Source organism: Schistocerca nitens, chromosome 8 (genome assembly GCF_023898315.1).
Source record: "Schistocerca nitens isolate TAMUIC-IGC-003100 chromosome 8, iqSchNite1.1, whole genome shotgun sequence".
NCBI lineage: Eukaryota > Metazoa > Arthropoda > Insecta > Orthoptera > Acrididae > Schistocerca > Schistocerca nitens.
Window position 1 is genome coordinate 301,102,584 of NC_064621.1, and position 13,320 is coordinate 301,115,903.

General features: G+C 43.9%; 1 protein-coding gene across 1 annotated transcript in view; it reads right to left on the reverse strand.

Annotated features, from left to right (window-relative positions):
* The window catches only part of LOC126199100 (cytochrome P450 6k1-like), a 202,178-nt gene that overhangs the window by 130,894 nt on the left and 57,964 nt on the right, over window positions 1–13,320 (reverse strand). Inside the window, exon 2 of the mRNA XM_049935850.1 lies at window positions 11,658–11,818. Within this exon, the coding sequence (XP_049791807.1) occupies window positions 11,658–11,745 (88 nt within the window). The 5' untranslated portion in view covers window positions 11,746–11,818. The remainder of the gene's footprint in view (window positions 1–11,657; window positions 11,819–13,320) is intronic.

Below are 13,320 nucleotides of genomic sequence, written 5' to 3' on the forward strand. Positions count from 1 at the left end.
CCGTACCTTTCTAAGACATCCTAAATACGAAAATAACAAAATAAGAGGAAAGTTATTTTTTAATTTTCTGGGACAAATGAACTGCTCAAAATAATGTTTGCACCATCTAAAGGTCTTGGATCCTCCTAGGCTTGCTGTACATAAGATGATCGTTGTCTCGAGTGGCCTGTCCGACTCTTCGACAGCGGCTCTCCTGAGGGCCATTCGGTGTATGAAGAGGATTATTTATCCATTTTACTTGTTGTTGATCTTCGTGACTGTGCATTATAAACTGACGGGAAAAAATCGAAACACCAGAACACAATCAATGTAGAGTAATGAAACTTTGGGATGACGTTTGTCTAGCTAACATATTTAAGTGATTAACATGGTAAGTTCACAGGTTAACTTAAGCGCGATATAACCATTGCAAAAGTGAAATGCTGCTGCGTTAATAACCGCCAGAATGTTGAATGAAAACATGCAAACATGAGTGCCTTGTGTTGTACAAATGCCAGGTGTCAGTTTGTGGGATGAACGTCCATGGCTCTTACACTTGGTCAGTAAATACAGGAACGCTTAATGCTGGTTGTGGATGACGCTGGAGTTTTCCGATGATGTCCCATATGTGCTCAATTAGAGGCACACCAAAAGTGCGCGCCATTTACGACGGTGGCCGAGTTTAGGTTCGTTCTGCGCATCTGACGTCACAAAACACAGTCAGCCAATGAACAGAGAGCGACGTTGCCAAAGCTCGACTGCAGTGCAGAGCACGGACGAGTGTCTTCAGTTTTAGAAACGTTCAGTCATAAATAAAGTAATTGAACAAAAGCAACGTCTTAATAGCAGACTTTCTTTTATAGAAAGTTTGGAAAAAGAATTCTTTATACCAATTGCTTCATATTCTATTAATTAATTAAACCAAACAAGCAATAAGCCTCCTAATTCAGGCGATAGCAAGGAAAGGTGTTTGTATCATTCTCACGAACCGCTTTTTCGCAATAAAGAACAGCAGTAATTGTTTATTTCCTATTGTACTTCGACGAAACGTGAGTAATTCATAGTCATACCAACAGTGTTTGTTGGTATTTTGTGTGCTATTTTGTAGTTCTCCAGGAGTCTCCAGAATTGACGAGCTGCGGTAACGTAATGGTTAAGGTGTTTGGCTGTAAAGTGAAAGGCCCTGAGTTCAAACCTTATTCGGTGCTTAATATTTTCTTCATTTAAAAACAATATCGAAGTGTCTTACTTCGTGAATTTTATTCGTTTGAATGTAATTTTTTGAAATTTCTATTGCTTTGTCTCTTCATTATAATCATAATAAGTTTTCAGTTTTCCTAATTTTGTCCTCCAATATTTCTTTTCACAGGAATTAAAAACAATGGAAAGGCACACATACAATATTCATGTTATCTGTTTTGTTTGTATATCTTATTTTCCGCAGTCGCTGTTTTACTATTCATATTGAGATATAATCTTTTGCGACAGTATTAAAAGTATTATTTAGAGCAGAATTTCGGCTCGTACGCTGCCGAGCTACTTGATTATCTGACGCAATTCTTTGCTTCGCTTCTTTGGCAACATCATAGTCAATGTTTTCGTCGACTGATCTATGTTTGGGCTAGTATTTGCTGTCCTTTGTGACAAACACAAATTGTTTGGCCACTGCGTCTCACTGACAATATATTTTAGTTTCTATGTTTTATTACGTCCACAATTCAGTTTTGTGTACTTCGCCAACTTTGTTTTAATCAGAACGTTTTAGAAAAAAGCGAAATGAATCTGGTATAAATAAAAGTTTTATTACAGTTGCTAAAGATGGAATATTTCCCAATTTATAAACACTGTTTATGTTATAAAGGGTGTTCATTTTAACTGGGGACATTGAAATCTCTTGAAACCGACACACAGAGACAAAAGAAATCCTAATGAAAATTAGTTCCTCTCGGAAGGGGGCATCCAATTATAACAAATTTGACCACAAATTCGTCGGATTTGGTATCATTGGATGGCCCCCTCGGAGACAAACTAATTTTAGTTATAAATTTGTTTGACCCGATGTGTATATTTTCGGATATTTCAATGTCTCCAATTAAAATGAACACTCTGTATAGTTGGAACCATGAACGACTGCGGTCGATTTAAGGCTCGTTCTATGCACCTGACGTCACGCATCAGCTGATAGCCAATGAGTGTTCAGCAGTTTTCTGAGCGGTCTGCTGTGAATGTCTTGGCGAGTGCGAATGTTAACACAATATTCAACGTTTGTGTCGGCTGATCAGTGTTTTAGCAAATAAATGCTGTTTGTGTGTGCCACACACAAAAATTATTTTTGACATAGCTCAGAGCACTTCTCTGATACACAGTATATCCAAGTCCTAATGTTTTTGTAAGTCCACAGTTTTGTTTAATGAATTTTGTCTACTTTATTTTGATTGATTGAAGTGCTTGAAAATAAAGCCAAACGCGCCCGGTGTAAATAAAACTTTTATTACAGTCGCTAAAGACGGAATATTTCTCAATATTACATACGGCACCTATCTGGTACTTAAATTAAATGAGCTATCGTTATACAGTAAATTTTATATGAAATTTAGGTATCTTGTCCACATTTCATTCTCAACATTGTGGCAACTAAAATCGACCATACGGAAAGTATACGCTATGGACTGCAAACTCTTCAAAATTTCGTGCAATGGTTTACTACATTTAATGCTGCACAATAACTGCGTTGAGCATCGAAACAAAATTAAGTCATTTATGGGGGGAAGGTATCTGTCAAGAAGATGTGTAAAAATCAAATTTTTGGGCCAAATAGTTTTCATGAAATCGAATGATAAGTGTGTCAAAGCAGTCGGAACACCATGTATCAGCACAGGCGAACAGTGCAGTGATGACAAAATCGCGTACAGCGCGGAATGCGGGCAGCGCGTCTCTGTAGCAGCGGAAGGGTTAATGCGGCCGTGGTACTTCATAAACTAAATAAACTGCGCGCTCCCCCCTAAGCGTAAGTTTGCGTACTATACTATGGCGCTGCTTCTCTTGGCGCGTGCGTCGTTTGCAACTGGTAACGCAGCAATCTCCCCCGTCTGGGCGGGCATTCGCGAGCCGTCAAGATAAAAGAATTCAACTACAGTGATCGAGCAGGCCAAGGCAACATGCCGACAGTCTGTAGAACATGTTGGGTTACAACAGTGGTATGCGGGCGAGCTTTATCCTCTTGGCAAACATCCCTTTGAACTCTGTTCATGAACGGCAGCAGAACAGGTAAAATTAGCAGACTATCGTATAAATTTGTAGTCAGGTTGCGTGGTTTAGCCACGAGGGTGCTCCCGTTGTCATACGAAATCGCACTCCAGACTATAACTTCAGGTGTAGGAGGTCCAGTGTGTCTAGCACACAGACCCAGTGGTTGCAGCCCCTAAACTGGCCTCCTCCCAAACAACACACGGCCATCACTGGCACAGAGGCAGAACCAGCTTTCATCAGAAAAAAACTACAGACCTCCACCCTGCACTCCAGTGAGCTCTCGTTTGTCACTACCAAGTCGTAAATGGCGGCAGTTTGAGGTCAGTGGGGAGCACACTCCAGGGCGTATGGTTCGAAGCTGTCCTTGAAGTAACCGATTTGTAACAGTTCGTTGAGTCATTATGGTGCCAACTGATGCTCGAATTACTGATGCAGATACAAGATGAGCCAGAGACATACGCCGAACTCGATGGTCTTCCCTCTCGGTATCAGTGCCCACTCTAGTTCCATTATCTCTGCCACCAATAACACACATTGGCTACATTCCTGTCAAATCTTTCTGCAGTATCGCAGAAGGAACTTCCAGCTCCTGGTAGCCCTATCAACGACACCATTCAAACTCAGTGAGGTGTTCATAATGGCGTCTTTGTCGCCTTCAAGGCTTCTTAACTGACATCAGCTCACCCTGTCCAATCTGAAAGATGACTAACGCTCACGACCTTACAACGTGTATTTAAAGCAAGCCTGATCTGCATCCACACAGAGGCACTACTGGCGCGAAATTTGAACAGACATCTTTCAGATGTAGAAACACGCTTACTAACTTTCGTTCATGTCGCTCAACTCCTTCTTGGTGCTGAAAAATTTATCCGTCAGTGTAGTACTTCCAGAAATGCAGCAACCAGCCATATATATATATATATATATATATATATATATATATATATATATATATATATATATATATATACTACTGCCAATTAAAATTGCTACACCACGAAGATGACGTGCTACAGACGCGAAATTTAACCGACAGGAAGAAGATGCTGTGATATGCAAATGATTAGTTTTTCAGAGCATTCACACAAGGTTGGCGCCGGTGGCGACACCTACAACGTGCTGACATGAGGAAGGTTTCCAACCGATTTCTCATACACAAACAGCAGTTGACCGGCGTTGCCTGGTGAAACGTTGTTGTGATGCCTCGTGTAAGGAGGAGAAATGCGTACCTTCACGTTTCCGACTTTGATAGAGGTCGGATTGTAACCTATCGCGACTGCGGTTTATCGTATCGCGACTTTGCTGCTCGCGTTGGTCGAGATCCCATGACTGTTAGCAGAATATGGAATCGGTGGGTTTAGGAGGGTAATACGGAACGCCGTGCTGGATCCTAACGGCCTCGTACCACTACACTAGCAGTCGAGATGACAGGCATCTTATCCGCATGGTTGTAACGGATCGTGCAGCCACGTCTCGATCCCTGAGTCAACAGATGGAGACGTTTGCAAGACAACAACCATCTGCACGAACAGTTCGACGGCGTTTGCAGCAGCATGGACTATCAGCTCGGAGACCATGGCTGCGGTTACCCTTGACGCTGCATCACAGACAGGAGCGCCTGCGATGATGTACTCAACGACGAACCGGGGTGCACGAATGCAAAACGTCATTTTTTCGGATGAATCCAGGTTCTGTTTACAGCATCATGATGGTCGCATCCATGTTTGGCGACATCGCGGTGAACGTACATTGGAAGCGTGTATTCGTCATCGCCAAACTGGCGTATCACCCGGCGTGATGGTATGGGGTGCCATTGGTTACACGTCTCTGTCACCTCTTGTTCGCATTGACGGCACTTTGAACAGTGAACGCAACATTTCAGGTGTGTTAAGACCCGTATTCGATCCCTGCGAAATCCTACATTTCAGCAGAATAATGTACGACCGCATGTTGTAGGTCATGTACAGGCCTTTCTGGATACAGAAAATGTTCGACTGCTGCCATGGCCAGCACATTCTCCAGATCTCTCACGAATTGCAAACGTCTGGTCAATGGTGGCCGAGCAACTGGCTCGTCACAATACGCCAGTCACTACTCTTGATGAACTGTGGTATCGTGTTGAAGCTGCATGGACAGCTGTACCTGTACACGCCATCCAAGCTCTATTTGACTCAATGCCCAGGCGTATCAAGGCCGTTATTACGGCCAGACGTGGTTGTTCTGGGTACTGATTTCTCAGGATCTATGCACCATAACTGCGTGAAAAAGTCTGTTGTAGTATAATATATTTGTCCAATGAATACCCGTTTATCATCTGCATTTCTTCTTGTTGTAGCAATTTTAATGGCCAGTAGTGATATTCGTTTATACCAACATGCGTTTCAGGCGTTAATCCATCTTCAGTTGGCGTAATACATTATTGCAAAATGAAAAAGGAACATCTAAGCGGAAGTGAATAAGGCATGCCATACTTGCACGGGACACTGCGAGAGGACAGTTAATGCGATTATCAGTGCTGCAGAAAAACCAGGACCGCGTTACGAGCCGTTAAATGTTGCAAGCTTCGCAGTAGTTGTTCACCTCCAGAGCCAGTCGCAGCCAGTTTGCCGTGTCTGCAACATTGTTACCGTGCCGCGACAACTTTGACGTGAACCGTCTGTGCAACTGACTTTGAGCGAGGGCGTACAGTGGGTCTGCGAGAGGCTGGGTGATCATACTGCAGAAATGTGCTACGCATGGGGGAGAAAGGTTTACAGAGTGCATCAATGTGCTTACGAGTGGTCAGCGGAAGGTGCATCTGCCCGTCTGCCTGAGTCTGGACAGGCCGACGCACAGGTGGACGCAAGGACCGTCGCATCTTTTGAAGTGCAGTGTCGGATCGCACAGCAGCTTCACAATAAATTAGGGACACTGCTGCTCCGAGGGTATCAGCGAGGACCATTCTCAGCCGCCTCCCTCGAGCAGGGCCACGATCCAGCGTGTCGTTTAGAGCGCCTTGCGCTCAGGACCCAATATCGTGTAGCTCGCCTCCAGTGGTGTTGCGATAGGCACTCGTGGAAAGAAGAATGTAGACTTGACGTCTTCAGTGACGAGAGTCGCTTCTGACTCTGTCAATAATGGTACTATGGGAGTGTAGCACAGTGAAGGTGAGCATCAACGTCTGGAGTGCATACAAATAGGCATACAGTGCCAACGCCCGGCATCATGGTGTGCGGAGCCAAATCTTGCAATGGCTGTTCTCCTTGGTGATGGTAGAGGAAACATTTAACAGTGCCTGGTACACAAAAAAAAAATCTTTCAAACCGTCGTGGGGCCGGCCGCAGTGGTCGACCGGTTCTAGGCGCTTCAGTCCGGAGCCACGCGGCTGCTACCGTCGCAGGTTCGAACCTTGCCACGGGCATGGCTGTGTGTGATGTCCTCAGGTTAGTTAAGTTTAATAGTTCTAAGTCTAGGGGACTGATGACCTCAGATGTTAAGTCCCATTGTGCTTAGAACCATTTGAACCATCAATCCGTCATGCTACCGTTCCTGCACCAACAGCGCAACGTGCTTTTCCAGCAGGACAGTGCACATCCACATATATCCCGTGCCACCCAGCTTTCTCTCCGAGATGCACGTCAACGACTCTGGCCAGCACGATCCCCAGATCTGTCGCGCACTGAGTGTATTCGGGACTGAATGAAACATCTTGAGCAGTGTGTAAGGCCGAAAAGAGATCTGACCCAATTCAGGCATCAGGTAGTAATTGCTTAGTACGCCATTCCGCAAGACTAAATACGTCTTCTCTACTATCGTCTCCTTGGGAAAAAGGAAGGAATATAGAGTACTAACGGTGACATGTAGCACGTCCTGTCGACTGTGCTAAATCTCGTGTGGCTCTGTCGGCGTGATCGTTTGTTGTATACATTCTCTAGAGTTGTCAGTGAAATTGATCTCTTCTGGATCGATGAATTCTTGGCGTTCTTTTTTCATGTTCCAGTACTGTACGTATCAAAACCTTCAGTTAGCACATAACGAGCGAGGTGGCGCAGTGATTAACACACTTGACTCGCATTCGGGAGGACGATGGTTCAATTCCGTGTCCGGCCACCTTGATTTAGGTTTTTCGTGATTTCCCTAAAAATCTCTTCAGCAAATGCATGGCTGGTTCCTTTAAAAAGGGCACAGCCGACTTCCTTCCCCATCCTTCCCTAATCCGACGAGACCGATGACCTCGCTGTTTGGTCTCCTCCCCCAAAACAACCCAATCCAACCCCATTATCACATAGTTAAAAACACCGACTGCTGTTTGAATGCTGAGGCTGCCCTGTACAAAATAACAATTTTATTTAACTACTACTCTTCACGAGTTTTATGTTTAAAATATGTTGACGGTTAAATGCTCTAACTTTCTATCTGTTGGTTGTTGCTCCAATTTTCACATTTATAAATATGCACAAAAACAGTGCTGTTTTTTATGCCGTCTGGAGATGGCCGAAAGCTCGAAACGTGCATCGATATAAGTAAATATACATGAAAAGTAGCTTCTTGTTGTAGTTCTAAAAGTAATTTGAGGCGGGCGCCTGCGTTGTCACGATGCAAGTTTCAGCTAGTTCCAAGGTGCTCAGTCGCATTCATGTCAGCAGATACCACAAGCCATTCTATTCAGCTAACTTCTGTTTTCTAGTGAAAGTACACCACGAGAGGGGCGTTGTGTTCTATTTCATTTTCGTCTTGAAAGAGAAACTCGTCGATCAAATATTGAGTGTGGGGCTGGGCAATAGATTGGTGGGTCTTGTCCCGATGCTATACAGTTCTTATAGTTCTATGAATAGCTGTGAGAGAAGTCCGAAATCCGTACATTGTATCGGTCCAAAACGTTACTGACTTAGCTGAGTGCTCAACACGTGGGACCACATGTCAGACTAGCATTGATACCTGGATATCCCCACTCTCTTCTGGGATGATCATAAGGCGCCGAGAAAATCCTACAATCGTCGATGAAGAATACCCAAAGTCACTGAACCAGATTTAGTTCCAGATGTTTCCTTCACCACTTCCTTTGCACATCACCGTGATGAGGTTGCGAGTGGACGTAGGAAGTTTATATCGTTAGTAACTAAGTATGTGGAACGCCCAGGTATGTATTTATTCCAGTGTTCGATTAGTCCATCTCCTCCTTCCGTCTCTCTCTGTCAATCTCCTCCTCCACGCTCTCTATCCATCTGCTCCTCTCTTTTTGCATCTACTCCTCCCCTCTCCCTGTTTATCTCCTCCTCCTTCCTCTCTCTGTCCATCTTCTTCTCTTCCCTTTCTCTTTTCCCCCTCGTTCTCTCTTTGTCCATCTCCTCCCTCCTCCCTGTCAATCTCGTCCTACCCCCTTCTCTCTCCACGTTGTGACACCTGTCCCAATAAGAGTTTGCTGGTTCTAACCCCTACAATATTTCTTTCCAGATAGTAGATAGTATGTGTACCAAATCAGGTTTAAATAGATCCAGGAGCAACTTCTTACCTGTGGCTTTGACTGCGTTCGAACATGTCAACATATATTTAACATATTTCACACTTATTTGCACGCATAATTCATCTGTATCTCGACTGAATTTCGCCATGCAATTTTTTCGCACCTCGATGTTTATGACATAATATCTCGTGAACTATGTGTCGTACAATGACATAATTTTGCAGGTACAGTATATTCAGTGGTATACTGTATGCGAATACTGTCTGCAAAATGTGTCACCAATACAGTTAGTAGCCGGCCGAAGTGGCCGCGCGGTTCTGGCGCTGCAGTCTGGAACCGCGAGACCGCTACGGTCGCAGGTTCGAATCCTGCCTCGGGCATGGATGTGTGTGATGTCCTTAGGTTAGTTAGGTTTAACTAGTTCTAAGTTCTAGGGGACTAATGACCTCAGCAGTTGAGTCCCATAGTGCTCAGAACCATTTGAACCATTTTTTTTTTACAGTTAGTAGTAAACAAGAAACAAATTAAAACATCATGCCTGATGCAAAAATGAACAGCGAAAATGTAGAAAGCGATAAACTTTTTTTCTTTCATCATTTTGTGGGGGTTGTCAGCGAAAAAAGTTTCTTAACTGTCTGAAATTATATGTAAAGTTTGTTGCAAGTCACTAAGTGTCCTCATTCTTAAATGTAGGATGAATGAAGTCAGGGTATTTGTGCGCTTTGAGGTACGCTCCATTTTCGTGCCTATTCGCACCCCTTTGATAGTTTGGTAGGTGATGTCGAGTGGTTTAGGAGGAGATGTGTAACATACATACATACATACGTACATATATACATACATACATTACATACATATGTACATCCATTTTCCTAATACAGGGTTAGCCAGTGAAACAGGAAGATTTAAATAAGTAACTAATTCTTTAAGAAAATTTATTTTTTTAATTTAATGGTTATAAATATAAAGTACAAAGGTAGCCATATACTATACAATAAGTGAAAAAATTATTTTTTGAATATAACATCTGCCAAATGTCCTCCATTGGAATCTATGCATTTCTGCACCAGGCCTGGAAGTTTACCATGACATATTGCAGAATATTGACTGGATTTCCTTCAATTTCGCCCCGAATTCGTTGTTTTAGGGCTGGGATAGTTCTGGGTGGATCTTCTGAAAAACTTTTGTTTTTAAGTAACCCCATAGAAAAAAGTCGCAGTTTGTCAAATCTGGAGAGCGAGGGGGCCAAGGTGTATCCCTGTTTCGGGAAACGACGCCGCCTGGGAACAAAGCATTCACAGCATTCATGGCAACTCTTGCAGTGTCGCTTGTTCCCCATCTTGTTGGAACACTGTGTGTTCACTCACTGGAAAACATGTGAGTTATGGCTTAAGAAAGTTCTGTATCATTGCAACGTAATGCACAGCGTTAACAGTCACAGCACTTCCATTGATATCCTCGAAGAAAAATGGCCCTGTAATTCCTCTTGCCGGCATTGTGCACCAAACCGTCACTTTTTGAGCATGAAGAGGAGTTTCATGAAGTGCGCCAGGGTTTTCCTCCGACCAATATCTGAAGTTTTGTTTATTAACAAAACCAGAGAGGTGGAAATGGGCCTCATCGCTCATCCACAAGTGGTTTACTTGGTCGTCATTTTCTTCAAGTCTTCTGGCCATTTCCTCACAAAACTGTAATCGTTTCTGATAGTCACTTTGTTTGAGAGATTGCACAATCTATTTTCTATGGGTGAAAATGTAAACCTTGATGAAGAAATCTTCTCACTGAAGTGTTACTTATTCCAAGACGTAGAGGATGTTGTTTGGCAGTTCAGTGTGGACTTCTGAGCATTGCCTGTTGAACAGCAGCGATGTTTTGAGGGGTTCGAACGGTTTTTGCACTCCCACCTCGTTTTTTAGACGTTGATCCAGTTCGTTCAAGGTTGTTTATCCACGAACGAATTGGGTTATCCGAGGGAACTGCCCTGTTGCGCGGTATGTTGAAATGGCGTCGAAAACCACGTCGCTTTTTCACCAAACTCTCACCATTCGTATAATACGCTTTAACTGCGTAGCCGCGATGTTCTCCCATCCAACGATCCATCGCAACTAAATGGTGGGACATGCAGGTAGAACGGAGCCGGCCACCATTAGCCCCACCACTCACATTCCAGCTGTCAAGGCCATCTCCAATCTGCCGGTCTGAGTGACCGAGGGGTTCTAGGCGCTTCAGTCTGGAACCGCGCGACCGCTACGGTCGCAGGTTCGAATCCTGCCTCGGGAATGGATGTGTGTGATGTCCTTAGGGTAATTAGGTTTAAGTAGTTCTAAGTTATAGGGCACTGATGACCTCAGATGTTAAGTCCCATAATGCTCAGGGCCATTTTTGTACCATCTCCAATCTGCCCGTTTCACTGGCTAACCCAATATGTATGGATCCATAATGGACTCGTTATGAATACTGTCTGGGTCGACAAAGCTCTGCAGTTGGTGCGCGCATGAAGTTACTGTGGTAACATACTCGTAAAGAGGCTTTCTGTTAAAGAAAAACCATCCAAGTTAAGAAGAGGTGAGAAACATTTTTTGTGCAGTTTAGTCGAAAGATATATACATCTTTAAAAGAAGAATAACGAGAGTAGGTTATCCACGTAAAGCCAGAACATGAAGATGGAAGCCGGCCGGTGTGGCCGTGCGGTTCTAAGCGCTTCAGTTTGGAACCGCGTGACCGCTACGGTCGCAGGTTCGAATCCTGCCTCGGGCATGGATGTGTGTGATGTCCTTAGGTTAGTTAGGTTTAAGTAGTTCAAAGTTCTAGGGGACTGATGACCTCAGTAGTTAAGTCCCATAGTGCTCAGAGCCATTTGAACCATTTTGATGAAGATGGAAGAGAAGAAATATTTTACCACTGCCATAGATCGGGTCGCAAATTTACAAGTGAAGAGCTGTGGTAAACATTGGTATTGGTAGTAGCTACCTTGAAATTGGCTCACCTCTTGATGAGCTGCCCACAGCTGGGGGCTCGCTTGACTGGTGCCCCATGGTCTCGCAGTGACCGCTCTGGGTGTCTGCGAACGACATGCTGCGGCCCCGACGCTGCTGGGTGTGAGACGCCGATGTGCGTAGCCGTGCGTCTCCAGCAAAGGCACGCACCCTGACGACACAAGTAACTTACTAGCACTGCTGTTCTTGATTTGTGTTAATGATCTACCGTTTTATTTGAGCCAGGAGACAAAATTAATCCTGTCTGCACGTGCACAAGCATTGCTGTGGAGATGAGTAAAGAACCATGAACAGAGAAAATAGTAAATGAGGTTTTTTTAAAAAAAGTTACTGACTAGTTTTTACACAAATTGTTTAGCTTTAAACTTGGAAAAAACACAGCTCATACAATTTTTACTGTCAAAAATAACCCACTTCATAGGCCTATATCTCTGACATCGATCTGTTGTAGAATTTTAGAACATGTTTCTTGTTCGCGTATCATGTCATTTCTGCAAACGCAGAATCTACTCTGTAGGAATCAATATGGATTCCGGAAACAGCGATCGTGTGAGACCCAACTCGCTTTATTTGTTCATGAGACCCAGAAAATATTAGATACAGGCTCCCAGGTAGATGCCATTTTCCTTGACTTCCGGAAGGCGTTCGATACAGTTCCGCACTGTCGCCTGATAAACAAAGTAAGAGCCTACGGAATATCATACCAGCTGTGTGGCTGGATTGAAGAGTTTTTAGCAAACAGAACACAGCATGTTGTTCTCAATGGAGAGACGTCTACAGATGTTAAAGCAACCTCTGGCGTGCCACAGGGGAGTGTTATTGGACCATTGCTTTTCACAATATATGTAAATGACCTAGTATATAATGTCGGAAGTTCCATGCGGCTTTTCGCGGATGATGCTGTAGTATACAGAAAAGTTGCAGCATTAGAAAATTGTAGCGAAATGCAGGAAGATCTGCAGCGGATAGGCACTCGGTGCAGGGAGTGGCTACTGACCCTTAACATAGACAAATGTAATGTATTGCGAATACATAGAGAGAAGGATCCCTTATTGTATGATTATATGATAGCGGAACAAACACTGGTAGCAGTTACTTCTGTAAAATATCTGGGAGTACAGAACGATTTGAAGTGGAATGATCATATAAAATTAATTGTTAGTAAGGCGGGTACCAGGTTGAGATTCATTGGGAGAGTCCTTAGAAAATGTAGTCCATCAACAAAGGAGGTGGCTTATAAAACACTCGTTCGGCCTATACTTGAGTATTGCTCATCAGTGTGGGATCCGTACCAGGTCGGGTTGACAGAAGAAATAGAGAAGATCCAAAGATGAGCGGCGCGTTTCGTCACAGGGTTATTTGGTAAGCGTGATAGCGTTATGGAGATGTTTAGCAAACTTAAGTGGCAGACTCTTCAAGAGAGGCGCTCTGCATCGCGGTGTAGCTCGCTGTCCAGGTTTCGAGAGGGTGCGTTTCTGGATGTGGTATCGAATATCTCCCGAGGAGATCACGAATGTAAAATTAGAGAGATTAGAGCGCGCACGGAGGCTTTCTGGTAGTCGTTCTTCCGGCGAACCATACGCGAGTGGAACAGGAAAGGGAAGTAATGACAGTGGCACGTAAAGTGTCCTCCGCCACACACCGTTTGGTGGC